Source organism: Dendropsophus ebraccatus, chromosome 3, assembly GCF_027789765.1.
Source record: "Dendropsophus ebraccatus isolate aDenEbr1 chromosome 3, aDenEbr1.pat, whole genome shotgun sequence".
NCBI lineage: Eukaryota > Metazoa > Chordata > Amphibia > Anura > Hylidae > Dendropsophus > Dendropsophus ebraccatus.
The window spans coordinates 131,590,099-131,607,017 of NC_091456.1; the positions used below are offsets into that span (position 1 = coordinate 131,590,099).

Sequence of the window (16,919 nt, forward strand, 5' to 3'; positions counted from 1 at the left end):
CCTAATAAAAGTCCAAATCACCCCCCTTTTCCCATTTAATAAATATAAATAAATAAACATATTTAGTATCGCCGCGCGCGTAATCGCCCGAACTATTAATTAATCACATTCCCGATCTCGCACAGTAAACGGCGTCAGCGCAAAAAAATCCCAAAGTGCAAAATTGCGCATTTTTGGTCGCATCAAATCCAGAAAAAATGTAATAAAAAACGATCAAAAAGTCGTATATGCGCAATCAAGGTACCGATAGAAAGAACACATCATGGCGCAAAAACTGACACTTCACACAGCCCCATAGACCAAAGGATAAAAGCATTATAAGCCTGGGAATGGAGCGATTTTAAGGAACGTATATTTGTTAACAATGGTTTGAATTTTTTACAGGCCATCCGATACAATAAAAGTTATACATGTTATATATCATAGTAATCGTAACGACTTGAGGAACATGCATAACAAGTCAGTTTTACCATAGGACGGACGGCGTAAATGCAAAACTCCCCGAAATCAAAACAAATTCGGTTTTTTTTCAATTTGACAGCGCAAATGATTTTTTTTTCCGGTTTCGCAGCATATGTTATGGAAAAAATAATGCCTGTCATTGCAAAGTACAATTGGTTTCGCAAAAAATAAGCGCTCATATACGTCTCTAGGTGAAAAAATGCAAGAGCTATGGACTTTTAAACTTAAAATGGAATAAGCAAAAGCGCAAAAACTAAAATAGGCTTTGACCTTAAGGGGTTAAAGTGTCACTGTCGTTAATTTTTTTTTTTTTTTGCAGAAATCAATAGTCCAGGCAATTTTAAGAAACTTTGTAATTGGGTTTATTAGCCAAATATGCCATTATCTGCATGTAAAAAGCCTTTTCCCAGGTCCCCCCCCCCCCCCCCTCTCCTTTCTGCTGTCCACTCCTCAGAATCAGGAAATCTTGACTGTTGTTTCATCTCTTTCATCAGTCTGATCCTGTCTGGTTTATGAAGAGGGGAGGGGGTAGGGGGAAGGAGTGAGATTAGCGGACAGCTGAGAACAAAGGATAACACAGCAGGGGAGCTATTCAGAGCCCTAATTAGTAGTCAGATAGCTCCATGGTGCCTGTCAGAAGAGAGAGCCTGGGATGTGAATGTAAATTAACTCTTTGTTGTCTTGTTTTTGCTGCCTTTACTTTCTCTCCATAGGAAAACCATGAAGACAGGGGGGAGAGCTTCAAACTGCTTTTTCATGATTAAAAATGCATTTTTCGGCTAATAAACCCAATTACAAAGTTTCTTAAAATCACCTGGACTATTGATTTGTGCATTAAAAATTTTAACGACAGTGACACTTTAAGTATATAGGATATAAGGGACGTGAAAATGAGTTTTAGCTACTGTTAGCCAATCTCTCATTTTGTTTACCAGTGAGGAGCAGGTAATGGGATATAAGATTATGTTTATAGGAGCCGAGCCATCTGTATCCAGCTCCTCAGTTTTTCCCGATATCTATAGTTTTTTTTGTTTTCCGTTTTTCTGATAGTATTGGATAAGTCAATTGTATTCATGTATGACACAAGCAGAGAAAAGAAAAAACTCTTATTTTAGAGAATTTGGTAGCATTGTATATTGATGAAGACCTTTCTTTTTCTTTTTTTTTCTTTTTTTTTTAAGAATCCAATCTAGATCGATGTGGTTTTCGAGGTTCATCATGTTTGGGGTTACCATTCAATCCATCCAAGGTATGTTGTTAGGTGACAAGTGTATCAAGAGTTATTGTTTATTCATATAAAGACCTCAGCATTGGAATTTCACATCCCAAAGACCAATGGGAGGTGAAAATCTAGCTGCAACTCTGCTGCTCCATCTCATCTTGTGTTTAGATACTTTGAGGGATATTTTTGAACATGTGCCCTGGTGTATGCCGGAGAAAAGGATTGTCCAAAAATCTGTGCCTTTTCCCTGACGTATGCCCTGCTTACCTAATGGTTGGACATGGGTGTGAGAGTGCGGGTAGGAGGTCTGGCCTGGTCCTTTATAACATGCATGGCCTGTATAATGCATTCTACTGAATAGTGTATAGGGCAGCAGTGGGAAATTAGAATTTGCCAGCTACAATGCTGGCTAAAATGTATTTATTTAGAATACAGTGGTACCTTGGTTCTCTGCTCGGAATTCACAGTATTGTCAAGGAAAGTTAGCTTTGGTTCTCAAAAACTTTTCGGGCACCCAGTCTTGAAATACAGTAATCCCACAGTATTTGAACAAAAATTTACCTGGAAGTAATGTTTAAACTTTGCTTGGTATCTTAACGTTTTTGCGAGCGTGGATGGTGGGTTGTACCTGGCGAGTTTAGCACTGGTGAGGCTTCACATACAGTACAGTTCTCTATAAGATTGCTGGAGTGCATATACAGTACAGTAGTAGTACAGTCAGTGCACCACCATCTCCCATCTGTTACAGTAATGTATAAGACTGCTGGAGTGCATATACAGTACAATCAGGCTGATATGGTTCCTTGAACTGCTGAACGCTTAGAGGGATGATCGACAGCCAGAAAGGCCAGTAAAATTCATCCTCTCTGAGCACGCTGACAGGCGGAGAGCATTGACTAGATACGGCAGGGAGCCGCCCAGATGACTACTTTCACTGCCTGTCACGCGCCCGTGGGATTAAAGTCCTGCTGCGGCTGCTGCAGGAGCTGTATACAGCATTTCAGGGAACCATATCAGCCCGATTGGGCTGACTGGTTCCCTTTAAGTTCGAGAACCAAGGTACCACTTTATATTGGTGATCCTATACTCTAATTATTGAGTCTAATCATGGGCAAATTCTGCTAGTTATTTCAGACTGTGCCATAAGTGTATATTCTAGCCTATTGCATATATATGTGATCCAAATGCCCTCTATAAATGAGACATTATCCAGTATTTCACATGTCAAGTTTTGATTGGTCCGGGTCTGAGTGTTCAGACCCATACTGAGCGGAAAGAGAACTGTGCTGCAGCGAGGTCCACTCCTGCTCTGTGTTAGAAAAAGAGAGTCAAGTTTATAATGTAAGTCTACGGAGCCCGAGAATGATAAAGCCATGTGTCTCATATATATTTTCTAATGTCTATATTTAAAGACAGGGGGTTGCTATCCCACTCGTACTACATGAGCCTTTTATGAATTGTACATTTGCTAACTATGAGCAGTAACATGACCTCAATTTCTTCTGCTATACGTTTATTCTAAGTATAGGTTTTTCTTTGTCATTTTTGCCTTTTGATACCATATTTTTCCTGTAAAGGGAATATGTCCGCTTTGTATCATGTTCAGAGCAACAGACATGAGCTAATAACTGATGGGGAGATAAAACAAATAATACCTGCCTCTTAGACAAAGACTGATTGCAAAGTTATGACATCATGTTTTAAAATGAAAGAATAATAGAGGCCGTGTTGAGCTTCTGCATGCATGCCCTCCTCCCTCTCCCACCCCTCCCAGGTTAGCTGCCAGCACTAAACCCTATCTATCAATTATGCAGTGCAGGGAGAGAGGTGACATGCATGCCGCAGCTCAGGCTGGCCTGTTTTTATCTCTTTGCAAATAGCCATAAGCTAAGACACAGGTATCATTAGTTTTATCTGCCCATGCCTGCAGCTCTGAGTGTTAAAAATAGTGCTGGGACTGAGTCCCTTAAAGTCCCAAATCAAATTTTATATTAAAATTAAAAAATGTTTTTTAACCTAACCACTTGTATTACAATGTGCCTCTGCAGGGCCATGGAGTTTACCATCCCTATGATGGTGGCCACATAGCAATGACTTACACCGCTCTCTCTAGCCTGCTAATACTAGGAGATGATCTGAGTCGTGTCAATAAGGAAGCATGTCTTGCAGGACTGCGTGCACTTCAGCTTCCTGATGGAAGGTATGGTCTCCATTTTGTTACTATGTATATGTGCTTTTGCTGAGTAAGTTTTTATCAGTTTGTGTTTTGAAATTTAATATAAGAAATGTGTTTTGTCATACAAATAATAGAATTGGGTGGACAGCCAAACTTTGTGGTTTGCAGGATATTCCTCTTATTCTATAGTAATATATAGTATAACATGTGACATCCGCAGAAAACACCATCTTGTTTTTCTCTGCAGTTTTTGCGCTGTGCCTGAGGGAAGTGAGAATGACATGAGATTTGTATACTGTGCATCATGCATTTGTTATATGCTCAATGACTGGTCGGGAATGGATATGGAGAAGTCAATAGAATACATTAGAAGAAGTATGGTAAGTACACATTGTATCTTGCTTGCATATATTCTAAGAAATTCATTTACAACACAATAAGAATTGAAATGAAACATGGACCAGAACTTGTTTTTTCATTAAAGGTGTAGTTTAGCAAAAAAATATTTCTTTCAAATCAGCGGGTGCCAGAAAGTGCCTGAGATTTGTAGTATTGCTTCTATTAAAAATCTAAAGTCTTCTAGTACTTATAAGCAGCTGTATGTCCTGCAGGAAGTGGTGAATTTTCAGTTTGGAGAGCAGGATAGGGTTTTCTGAGGATTTGCTTCCCGACAGAGGCCACAGCAGAAAGCACTATGTCAGACTGGAGAGAATACACCACTTCCTGCAGGACATTCAGCAACTAATATGTACTGGAGGACTGGAGATTTTTTAATAGAAGTAAATTACAACTCTCTCATCTATGGCATCAGTTGTCTAATCATCATTTGCTAAACTACCCCTTTAAGGAATTCCATGTGTTAGTTTTCCTTGCTGCTTGTATCCCTTTTATATACTTTATTGGATCAAAGGGATACTATTTCTTCATAAAGGCAATCTATCACTATGTTTTTTTCTGCCTAAAATAATGGCAGCATAAATTAGTGACAGAAATGCAGAGCAAAACCGTGTTATACTTGCGTCACTTCACCATTCACCTGTTGTGCAGGAGAATGGGCTAACACAGCCCCATAGACCAAAAAATAAAAGCGTTATAAGGATAGTAATAGAGCAATTTTAAACGCATTTATTAAAAAAAAAAAAACTTTTTTTAAAAGCCATCAAATAAAATAAGTTATACAAGTTGCATATTGTTATAATCATACTGACTTGGGGAACATAGATAACAACTTAGGAACATAGATAACATGTCAGTTTTACCATAGGACGAACAGCCTAAACACAAAACCCCCCAACATGAAAACAAATCATTTCTTTTTTTTCCACTGGGAAAATCATTTGTTTTCCAGCTTCGCAGCATATTATATAGAAAAATGAAGTCTGTTGTTGCAAAGCACAACTAGTGTCTCAAAAAATAAGGTCTCATGTGGGTCTGTAGGTGGAAAATGCAAGTGCTATGGCCTTTTAAACACGAGGAGGAAAAAGCAAAGCGCAAAAATGAAAAGTGGCTCAGGAGGGAAGGGGTTAGGGAAAGACTTATAAAGATCTCAGTATATAGGGATATGTCACTCATATAGGCAACGCAACTTCCTGTGTGATGAAATAGAAATCCCACACAGATTTTGACAAAGAAAAAAAAAACAATAAAATTAAAGACTAGAACACAGCCTAAAATACCCTTATATTAATAATTCTGCATTTGGATACAGCTGTAAACTGGATGTGGACCTTGAGGTTCACCTACCATATGAGCAGGGTTTCTAGCTGTTTTCTGTGCCCTTATTTATAAGAGGGTTATTGGCTGATAGCTGTCCTTTCTCCACTGTTACACACATCTATGCTTAGTGGAAAGCTGAGGCTCTATGACAATTTGTACAAAAGAAATAAAAAAAAACCCCATTGTAAATAGCAGCTTGGATCAGTATGGAGTTCCTCATATTTTGAAATATTGTGTGCTGTTGAGTATGCAAATGTAAAGTCCGTCCTCTGATCTTTTGTGTTTTGCATGTAATTTTTTTATTGTACATGTGTACTGTGTCGTACTAACAATACGCTCCAGTGTGTTATCTTCCAGTTTTCCGTGAACTGTGTCTTGTTTCTAATGTCCGTACTGATATTTCCTATGAATAAATCGTGTCTCAAACAATAGTGACCTCACCATTTGCAAACCACACTCCGCTCTATGGAAATCTTTTCAATGAACAATGGGCATTGTTGTACTTTTTTTTTTTTTTTTGGGACACGCTATTCTTTTATTACTATGGTCATTATTGTATGAGCATATCTTTAAAGGCAGAGCCAAGTAAAAAGTATTTTATGTTAATCAGCTTTTTTGCTCAGCTTTTTTGGCAGTAAAATGTTTTTCAACCATGGTTTTACTCTTCTCACATCATCTAGCGCCTTCTTATCCTTTATCCCCTCTTTTGGATGTCCTCCTCCCATTTCCTCAGAAAAAGAGTACAGTAATTCACACATACCTTTACATAGATTCCAAAAGTCTACACATTGATCTATGTTTTTATGTGTAAATGTTCCTTTTAGCAGGTGCCCCTCCTCTAGGGTCACCTATAGGCACAGGCCTACTCCCCTACAGCTATACCCACCCCTGCTTTTTACCGTGCCAGGCCGGTGATAATACATTGATGGAGATGTGGGAAGGTGTCTTGCATTTCCTAGATTCTGTTTGCAGGGTAATGTGCCCGCTGCACAATATACTCTGTTTTATGCATTTCTGAATTTGGATATTTCATTAAAAAAATTGTTTTTGTTCCAGTCATACGAGAATGCGCTAGGACAAGGAGCCGGCCTAGAAGCTCATGGTAAGAAGTTTCATATTATTCACTGTAACATGACTTAAAGGGGTGGTGTCACAAAGCAAAAAAGTATAATCAGATGTGTACCACATGATAATTGAAGAAATAATCACTGTGGTATATTGAATTTGTCATTCCACTGTCTAATTCTTTATGACATGTGATGTACTTGAAACTTAGACTTTTTTTTGTGTGTCTGGTTCTGTTGAATGTGATTTCCCTATGATTTGAAGAGATCACGGCCCTCAGTTTAGTGGCACTAGAGCTGAATGTCTGGATTATTGGAATCAGGCTACCTGCTTGGTCAGTGTTCACACATCATACATTCGATCAGGGTTTATCTATACAGGATCTGCACCTATTCTACTGGCACTTCATGCCAAGAGAATTCAATGCAGTATAGTGACGGTGTGACAAATTTTAGAATCCATAGTTAAGAAACATTAGCTCCAATGAGCTTATTGGTGTGCAGATATCTAAGTTTCAGCTATGGATTTCTTTAATAGATTATCCAAAAACCTGTTGATTTTTCCTTGAGCAGCTTCTGCTCATGTTATCATACCCTAAGGGCATGTTGCTCTATGACACTATTGAAAAGACTGCTAAATTATTGTCAAGTACTTCAGCTCAAAGTAGAGGATGGTGAAAGGAGATTTGCAGCAGTCACAGTAAGGGTCCTTTTACACAGGCTGACATGGGGCTTTGCAAGGACACAAGTGAGCGCTGATCAGCGAGACTGATGATTGTTTGCAGTGCCTTCAGAAGGCACAAGTAATCGAGGGTACGGGCCGTAGAAAGGATCTCTGAATTGTTTGTTAGGCCATTTGAATATATTGCACATCCCCTGTTCGCACAGGGAAATAGTGATATATTTTGGCGCAGATCTGGACTTCCTGATGTCCTTTATAAGCTATAATAGGCGCTGACCTTGCTAGATGATGATCTCAGTGGCAGTAGTAGTGATGGTGGCACTGCATGGTCATCATCCAGCAAGTTCCACACCATTACAGTCTGATTCTTTCAGATGACATCTGAATATCTTAACCATACTTCTTGCATTGTGAAGAACTTGTCAGCTTGTAGCGCCTGCCTTAGGGGAAAAAAATGTAAACTCTAATACAAGATCTTCCAGTTTTCTGTCCTGTTTTGTCAATGGCAGCTCAGGAAAGATGGCCTTGAGTAAAATAGCTTGTCAGATATGAATTCTGAGGTATTTGTAAACTAGATGAGTTGTATTTTAGCAGTGCCCAATATGTGAGAGATGTATACTGGATTACAAGAGAGGTGTTTGGGAGAACTCTTACTGTAGGGCTATGTTCACACAACTTAATTTGTTTATCACAAGAATGGCGGCGTTCTCATTTAAAACAGCGGCTGTTCATGTAAAAAAGTGTTGTGTTGACTTTAATGCAAACGACGAGCGTTGTTCATACGCATATTGAACAAACGCTGTTGTTCAATGCGGCCATGGAAATGGGTGCTGACCTTGGATGATGATCTCCGGCCGTTATGCATTGAAATCAATGCAAGTTTCACTGCAACAATGGCTGTTTGACACTCACAACAATGGCCATTGTTTTTAAGTCCCGAAAAACATCCGTTGTTCATGCAGTTCATGAACATAGCTGAAGAGTGAAACCTAACACATAAAATATGCACAAGCCAAAAAGACAGAAATGGCTGCACATCGCACCCATGGCTGACACGAAAGCTTATTCAGCTACATTTAAAACCAACATCAGAAGTTAGTATATAATTTGGCCAAACCATATTGCCTCATGTACCACGTGCAGGTCTTCTGATACACATGAGTCCCTAACCAAAAAACATCACTGTTCCGGTCAGCGACCACAATCCCTGCAAAACGTGCGCAAGCAGAGAAGGGGGGCCACGGAATGGCCCTGCAACCCCATTGTCACAGGACCAGACCCTAAAAGGCCCCCCCGGACCCCGCAGGCGCCACCGGTGGAAAAAGTGGACGCCAAGCAACACAAGTGTGAACAAGCTCTTACCTCTCTCTCCATTCCTCTGCAGGTAGAATGGGAGAATACTAGGAGATCCTCCCCTTATGTACACAGGTGCTTCCTGCTAATTTGGATCACATGGGTCTTACAAAGCACGAGTGCTAGCCACAATGAAAAAAGAGACAGAATACATAAAATATGCACAAACCAAAAAGACAGAAATGGCTGCACATCGCACCCATGGCTGACACGAAAGCTTATTCAGCTACATTTAAAACCAACATCAGAAGTTAGTATATAATTTGGCCAAACCATATTGCCTCATGTACCACTTGCAGGTCTTCTGATACACACGAGTCCCTAACCAAAAAAACATCACTGTGCCGGTCAGCGACCACAATCCCCGCAAAACGTGCGCAAGCAGAGAAGGGGGGCCACGGAATGGCCCTGCAACCCCATTGTCACAGGACCAGACCCCGCAGGCGCCACCCGCGGATAAAGTGGACGCCAAGCAACACAAGTGTGAATAAGCTCTTACCTTTTCTTCCCTGAACTGAAACCTAACACACATACAGTGGCTTTAAAAACAAAAAAATAGAAATAAAATTTAAAAATCATGGTCACATTATCCGCGCTTAACTGTAGAATCTATTCTAATTCACTTTCAGAAAATACAAATACATTATTTTTTAACATATTCTTCTTGCTTTTGAATACACTTTGCCGATCTATCAACAAGCTTTCATATTCCCTAAAAATGTTTTTGGCTGAGCTGAGAGACACAAATGCACCGCTGTCTTCACCTCTTCATCAGACGTGAATCTCTACCATCTTCTGCCTTCTTTCAGGGAATCAAACAGGTGATAGTCCATTGGGACAAGATCAGGACTATATGGAGGATGCTTTAAACCTCAAAACAAAGTTTTTGGAGAGTGTTGACTGTATGGGCAGCAGTGTGAGGATGTGCATTGTCATGCAGGAACACATTGGGTAGCAGTCCTCTGTGTTTTGGCTTCAGTGAACATATCGCTGTACGGACACTATTGAAGTTTTTTTTTAACCTTTTTCCTGATAGTGTTCCAGTACTGGCCCCTGAGAATTTCAAAAGAAAATCCCATAGAAAAACTCTCCTCTGCTCCAGAAAAAAATACCACACAGCACGGGACTGCTCTGAAGCTCCTATAGGAGTGCTGCTGCCAGGGAATAAGAGACATGTCACTTTTTTATTTTGCACTGCTTACCATCAAGTTAACAGCAATGTCAACATATCCTTGGGTGCAAGGCACAGAGCCACAAATCGGTGATAGTCCTATAACTCGAGTAGTTTGAGCAGCCCCTATCATGATGATTAATGGCTTATAGTCTGCTTCTTAATATGGGGAGTGTAAATGTCCAAGCACGCCAAACTAGAACATATAAGATCGCAGCCCTTGTGCACTTTCCCAGGTTTCTAAATGACCTTTTCTTTGGCTTCACCAAGAAGTATGAAAAAATCACCACTTTGGACCTGCGCTGATTTATTCTCCACATAGTTGTCACTGGTCCAGGGCTTTGGAATCCTAGTACAGAAGATGAAATGTGGGAATGTGATACGCTACACTTCTGTGCCAAGGGAACATTTTTTTTATTTCTACCCAAAATTGGTAATGTGCTCTATATAAAAGATAACTGGTAGCCGGCACATAGAAAGCAAGTGTCTGTAATGTCTGTCTATATATTTCAAAAATGGTGGCGTAAAATCAGTAGTGATACCTATTACTTGGTATGAAATCCTCATCTTTTTTATTTTCTAGTCACATACAACATATTAGTATAATAGCAGAGGACCATGTTGCCTTTTGATGTGGTACAGCTAACTTTACATCTATGTGGCGTATTTGTTTTTTAGAACAACTCCACTGCTTTGCTGGCGATACTCGTTGCATAAATGTGCAAGGGTGATTTATTGTGTTGTGGCTTGTTCCTTTCCTTCCTAAACATGAACACTTGGCCAAAGGTTTCAAAACACTTGTCTTTTATGACTCCTTTGTGAACATATGTAAAGAAAAAAGAAATCCTACACAAATTCCCGACAGAAGTAAATGGGATGGAAAATACTTCTAACAGTGTGTTCTCTAACTTAACTAACCATGTCATAATCCTATATATTGACTTGTCTAGTTAAGGTGTAAAAGCTCAGCACAGCCAGATGTTTATGTCTTCTCTATGGAGAGGGGAAGGTAAGGCCACCAAACACAGGCATCGGGCAGTGAAAATCCATTAACCTGGCCACTCTGTTGGGCCAGTTGTAGTATAAAGTCTTACGACCAGCGCCCAACGGTTCACAAAGAGTAGTTAACTTTGGTTCTTACTGTCTACTTTTCTAATCTTTAAACAAAATTAGGAGTTATTACTATTCTTGCTATTACAATTGTTGGCTTTATCATCTTTATTTAGGAGGGTCCACATTTTGTGGCATTGCTTCCCTGTGTCTCATGGGAAAACTTGAAGATGTCTTCTCAGAAAAAGAACTCAATCGAATAAGGAGGTGGTGCATCTTGAGGCAACAAAATGGCTTCCAAGGCCGACCTAACAAGCCAGTTGACACCTGTTACTCCTTTTGGGTGGGGGCAACTTTAACGGTAAAGATTTGCATACCTGTTAAGACTTATTTCTGTGACTCTCCTCCTTCTCTTGTACATTTGGACTTTCATCTGTTGCTTGTCTCTTGATTTATATGAAGTACACATTTTTTTATTGCTGCATATGTGAATTGTTGCTTTTTATACCATTAATATTTTTGAATCTTTTTATTATTGCAGCTATTAGACATCTTCAAGTATACAAATTTTGAGAAAAACAGAAATTTTATTTTATCTACTCAAGACCGACTAGTTGGTGGTTTTGCTAAGTGGCCAGATAGCCATCCAGGTACATGACTACAGTTTTTTATGTGTACATCTTTGTGTACATTTTATGTGTACATCATGTCTAAAAATAGACATGCGGCTCAAAACATACGGTCGTTTACTTGGAAATCTGGTTCAACTAAAAATAACAAAATCTTAACAAAGTGATGCAAACACCTCTGGATGCATCTGGGAAAGCAGGGAACACAGTTTACATGAATTGCTATTACCGGGGTTTGCGATCCTCTGCACTAATGCCGATGTCTCTCATGGTTAATCTATTAAAATAATAAAACACATTTTCGTTGTAATAAAGTGCCTTTCGTTGTTCACTAATTAAATTTAAACGAATCCATCATTTTGCAATTAAATATACTGTTAAAATAGATATATAAATAAATGTATATTTATATATATATATATATATATATATATATATATATATATATATTTATTTTTTGACAGTATATTTAATTGCACAATGATGGATTCGTTAGAATTAAATTATTGAACAATGAAATTATTGAACAATGAAACTGAATTAAATTATTGAACAATGAAACTGAATTTATTTAATCGAAAATGTGTTTTATTAATTAAATATTAATTAGTACAGGAAGCTCCATAAGTCGTTAATTCATATTGCCGGCAAAAGAGCATTCTGTACTAATCATCACTTTACTTTAATGAAAACATCAAATGTTTCTTCTAATTATGTTATCACAATAGCATTATTAGAAGAAACATTTAGAATTATATGTGCGCTCAGCTGATTGACTGATCGGCTGAGCGCACATATAATTAGCGGGTCCGCAGTACAGTGACTTCATTGTGCTGCGGACCAGCGAAGAGACAACATCGGGGTGAGAGTACAGCTCTCCCCACCCCCTCCCCAGCACTGCACCCCTCCCAGCAAGGAAGGGGGGGTCAGTTAACCCCTTCCTTGCTGGGATGGGTGCAGTCTGACATCAGTCTGGCCCCCAAGGGGTTAAGGGGGATGCAATACATCCTCCCTTAACCCCTTGGGGGCCAGACTGTAAGCAGCGATCTGTAAAGATGCTGCATACTGTAAGGTGCACAACACCGCTCACAATGATGGGTGTTGTGCTCCTGTTTGTGTGTTTTTTGTGTGTTTCTCCCTTTTTGTTTTTCAGATATCGGTATCCTGGGGATTACGTCGGATTCCGTGGACTACGTCGATGATCAGTGTTTTTTTTTTTTTTTGTTTTTTTTTTTACTAAAATGGTCAATAAGGGATGTGGGGGTGTTTTTATTTGAATAAATTTTTTTTTTAACTTGTGTCTTGTCTTTATTTCTTTACTTTATAGACTTAGTAGTGGAAGCCGTCTAATAGACTGAATCCATTACTAAGTTGGGGCCTAGTGTTAGCCGGTATAAAATGGCTAACACTAACCCCCTATTATTACCCCAGTACCCAATGCCACCAGGGGTACTGGGAAGAGCCGGGTGCCAGTGGTCCCGGAGCGTCAAAATTGGCGCTCCTGGATCGGGCGGCAGCAGGCTGGTAAGATTTAGGCTGGGGAGGGCCTAAACCAATGGCTCTTCCCACCCTGGTGTTACCAGGCTGCTGTCGTTTGGTTTTTAACCCGGCTGGTTATAAAAATAGGGGGGACCCTATGCGTTTTTTTTTTTTTTTTTTTTTTTTTTTTTTAAATAAATAATTTAAAAAAAAAACGCATAGGGTCCCCCCTATTTTTATAACCAGCCGGGTTAAAAACCAAACGACAGCAGCCTGGTAACACCAGGGTGGGAAGAGCCATTGGTTTAGGCCCTCCCCAGCCTAAATTTTACCAGCCTGCTGCCGCCCGGTCCAGGAGCGCCAATTTTGACGCTCCGGGACCACTGGCACCCGGCTCTTCCCAGTACCCCTGGTGGCATTGGGTACTGGGGTAATAATAGGGGGTTAGTGTTAGCCATTTTATACCGGCTAACACTAGGCCCCAACTTAGTAATGGATTCCGTCTATTAGACGGCTTCCACTACTAAGTCTATAAAGTAAAGAAATAAAGACAAGACACAAGTTAAAAATTTTTTTTATTCAAATAAAAACACCCCCACACCCCTCATTGACCATTTTATTAAAAAAAACTAAACAAAAAAAACCCGCTGGTCATCGACGTAGTCCACGGAATCCGACGTAATCCCCAGGATACCGATATCTGAAAAACAAAAAGAGAGAAACACACAAAAAACACACAAACAGGAGCACAACACCCATCATTGTGAGCGGTGTTGTGCACCTTACAGTATGCAGCATCTTTACGGATCGCTGCTTACAGTCTGGCCCCCAAGGGGCTAAGGGAGGATGTATTGCATCCCCCTTAACCCCTTGGGGGCCAGACTGATGTCAGACTGCACCCATCCCAGCAAGGAAGGGGTTAACTGACCCCCCCCCCCCCCTTCCTTCCTTGCTGGGAGGGGTGCAGTGCTGGGGAGGGGGTGGGGAGAGCTGTATACTCACCCCGATGTTGTCTCTTCGCTGGTCCGCAGCACAATGAAGTCACTGTGCTGCGGACCCGCTAATTATATGTGCGCTGAGCCGATCAGCCAATCAGCTGAGCGCCGATATAATTCTAAATGTTTCTTCTAATAATGCTATTGTGATAACATAATTAGAAGAAACATTTGATGTTTTAATTACAGTAAAGTGATGATTAGTACAGAAAGCTCTATTGCCGGCAATATGAATTAACGGCTTATGGAGCTTCCTTTACTAACTAATATTTAATTAATAAAACACATTTTTGATTAAATAAATTCAGTTTCGTTGTTCAATAATTTAATTCTAACGAATCCATCATTGTGCAATTAAATATACTGTCAAAAAATAAATATATATATAAATATACATTTATTTATATATCTATTTATTTTAACAGTATATTTAATTGCAAAATGATGGATTCGTTAGAATTAAATTATTGACCAACGAAAGGGACTTTATTACAAAGAAAATGTGTTTTATTAATTTAATATATTAACTATTAGAGGCATCGGCATTCGGCATCATTGCCGGCTATTTTTGAAGTACTCTGTACGGACCGCCTGTCAATCCACGGCCGCATGTCCAGCCGCAAACAATGGTCTTGTTAATTTTTTACGGGTCCGTTTACGATCGAGCCGTAGATTCATACATAGTGTGCACTGTGCAGCTGTATATCCTATACTTTCCATCGTACGCATGAACCACCGTAAATACCGCCGCACAATTACAGCCGCAAATACAGCCGCACAGTTACATAGTCTGAACCTGGCCTAAAGCTGCAGATAGCTAAGACATGAACTCTTGTCTTTTAGCTGACGGCTGTTTGCAGAGTTAAATTATGCTTTTATTATAAGTTCAAAAATAATCGAAGCCACACTGAGCTGCTGCATGCACAACTTCTACTCCCCACCCTTGCTCGGGCCTGCATGACCTATACAACTCCTAAACTTATAAGGAAAACAGAAAAAAGTGTATTATTTGTTTTATCAGCAATCTGCTCATGTCTGCAGCTCCTCCCTTTCAGATTCCCTTTAAATGGGTTATCCGGCATTAGGACATTTTTGTATAATGCTGCCAAGGTGGAGAACATAACAAACATGTTATGCTTGCCTCTTTGCTCCCCCAGCGTCCTCTCCAATGTCCCCGCTGACTGAAGCCCCTGCTCGTTTTGCAACAAACTCTTCTCAGCAGTAACAGCTTGCTCAGCCAATCACTGAATGAGACATGACAGCACCGTGGCCAGAGATTGGCTGAGCAAACTGTCACTGCCAGTTGAGCCCTTTTCAGAAGTGGAGGCAGGATTGTTAAGCTGGGGACTGAAGATGATGTAGGAGTACATCAGGGAGCACAAAGAGGTAAGGATAGCATGTTTGTAATGTTCTGCGCCTGGGCAGCAACATATTAATAGTTAATTGTGAGCTGAATACCACTTTAATGAATGCTTATTAGCTCATAGCCTAAATTCGTACCACTGAAAAATATGACTAGCACCGCAAACAAGACTTCTACAACTACATTGATGAAGAACTAAAGAAGTTATGGTTCTTGTAAATATTTTTATTCTAATATTCCCCTATCCTCTTTCTCATCAATCCAGATGCCTTGCATGCATACTTTGGGATCTGTGGCCTTTCTTTAATGGGGGAGTCTGGAATCAATGAAGTCCACCCAGCATTGAATGTAAGCATAACCACATACAAACATCTCCAGCAGCTTCATGACTCCTGGAAAGCCAAGAACTGTGAAAAGAGTTCAAATCATCTGCACCTCAGTACTTGACTGATGGCCACCAACATCACCTTAGGATGGAGATTCATAGCCCCACGTCTAAGCCATGTATTAACCAAGTGTGCTTTTTCGTACTGGAGTCATTCGATCAAAGTGTTTATTGGTTAGTAGCACTGCATTGTACAACAGGCTTCAACCACCCCTCTCCCGTACCTCAATAAAAATATATTTTATAAGATGGTATTATTTAAAAGTTATCACGTCATCATTCAGCAGCTTTAGAAATTGACTTCCATGATCATCTTTAAGTTATAGTCAGTACCTAATAACTCAGACACACAAGCTACAATACGAAATGTTTTTTTTGTATGCAATGTGCATAAACAATTACATTATTTCAATTCTTATGCAGACTACAAACCATGCGCAAGAATAAGGCTAGAACATGGGGAAATAAATTTAATGTATGTGATCAAACTTATGTATTTAGTACACATGAAACAATGGATACCATGTCTGTAGAGTTATATGTGGATGCACCAAAAGATTCTAAGGGATGTTCTTCTTATCAACATGAATTGTCTTCGTGCTGTGGTGTCTCTCAAGTATCCTCAGGGATTCACTATCAGGAAAAAAAAGTTAAAGGGGATATCCAGGATTTTTCTTGCAGCACCCCTGTTCTCAGGTTGTGTGTAGTATTACAATTCAGCTCCATTCATTTCAGTGTAACTGAGCTATAAAACTGCACTCATACTGGAGATGAAAGTGGAGCTGCTTCTGGAAGAAAGAGGCTATGTTTTTGTAAGCCTGGATAGCCCCTTTTAAAGCTGACCAGCAAACAGTTGTCATGTGAATTTCTCCCCCCAAAGGAGAATAGGGGTTGTCCAGCGAGCAGAAGATGGCTAAAGCCTCCTCCTCGAAACAGGTCTTGGATGGGAGGGGTAGGGCTAAGCCACAATAATCACACACAATCTCCAATAGTTGCACAGTGTCTCAGTAATATTAGAGACACTGTGCGGCCATCTGATATCGCATGGGAGCATAGTTTTGCCCGCTTACAATTATTGCAACTAATGGTGCATATACACAGACAGATTTATTTGACAGATTATTAAAGCCAGGGACAGACTATAAACGAGAACAGGTCATAAAGGAAAGAAT

General features: G+C 39.9%; 1 protein-coding gene across 1 annotated transcript in view; it reads left to right on the forward strand.

Annotated features, from left to right (window-relative positions):
- The window catches only part of PGGT1B (protein geranylgeranyltransferase type I subunit beta), a 32,942-nt gene extending 16,948 nt beyond the window's left edge, over nt 1-15,994 (forward strand). Inside the window, exons 3-9 of the mRNA XM_069964590.1 lie at nt 1,644-1,711; nt 3,733-3,884; nt 4,108-4,240; nt 6,633-6,678; nt 11,073-11,257; nt 11,438-11,546; nt 15,628-15,994. Coding sequence (XP_069820691.1) covers nt 1,644-1,711; nt 3,733-3,884; nt 4,108-4,240; nt 6,633-6,678; nt 11,073-11,257; nt 11,438-11,546; nt 15,628-15,809 — 875 coding nt within the window. The 3' untranslated portion in view covers nt 15,810-15,994. The remainder of the gene's footprint in view (nt 1-1,643; nt 1,712-3,732; nt 3,885-4,107; nt 4,241-6,632; nt 6,679-11,072; nt 11,258-11,437; nt 11,547-15,627) is intronic.
- The last annotated feature ends 925 nt before the right edge of the window (nt 15,995-16,919 follow it).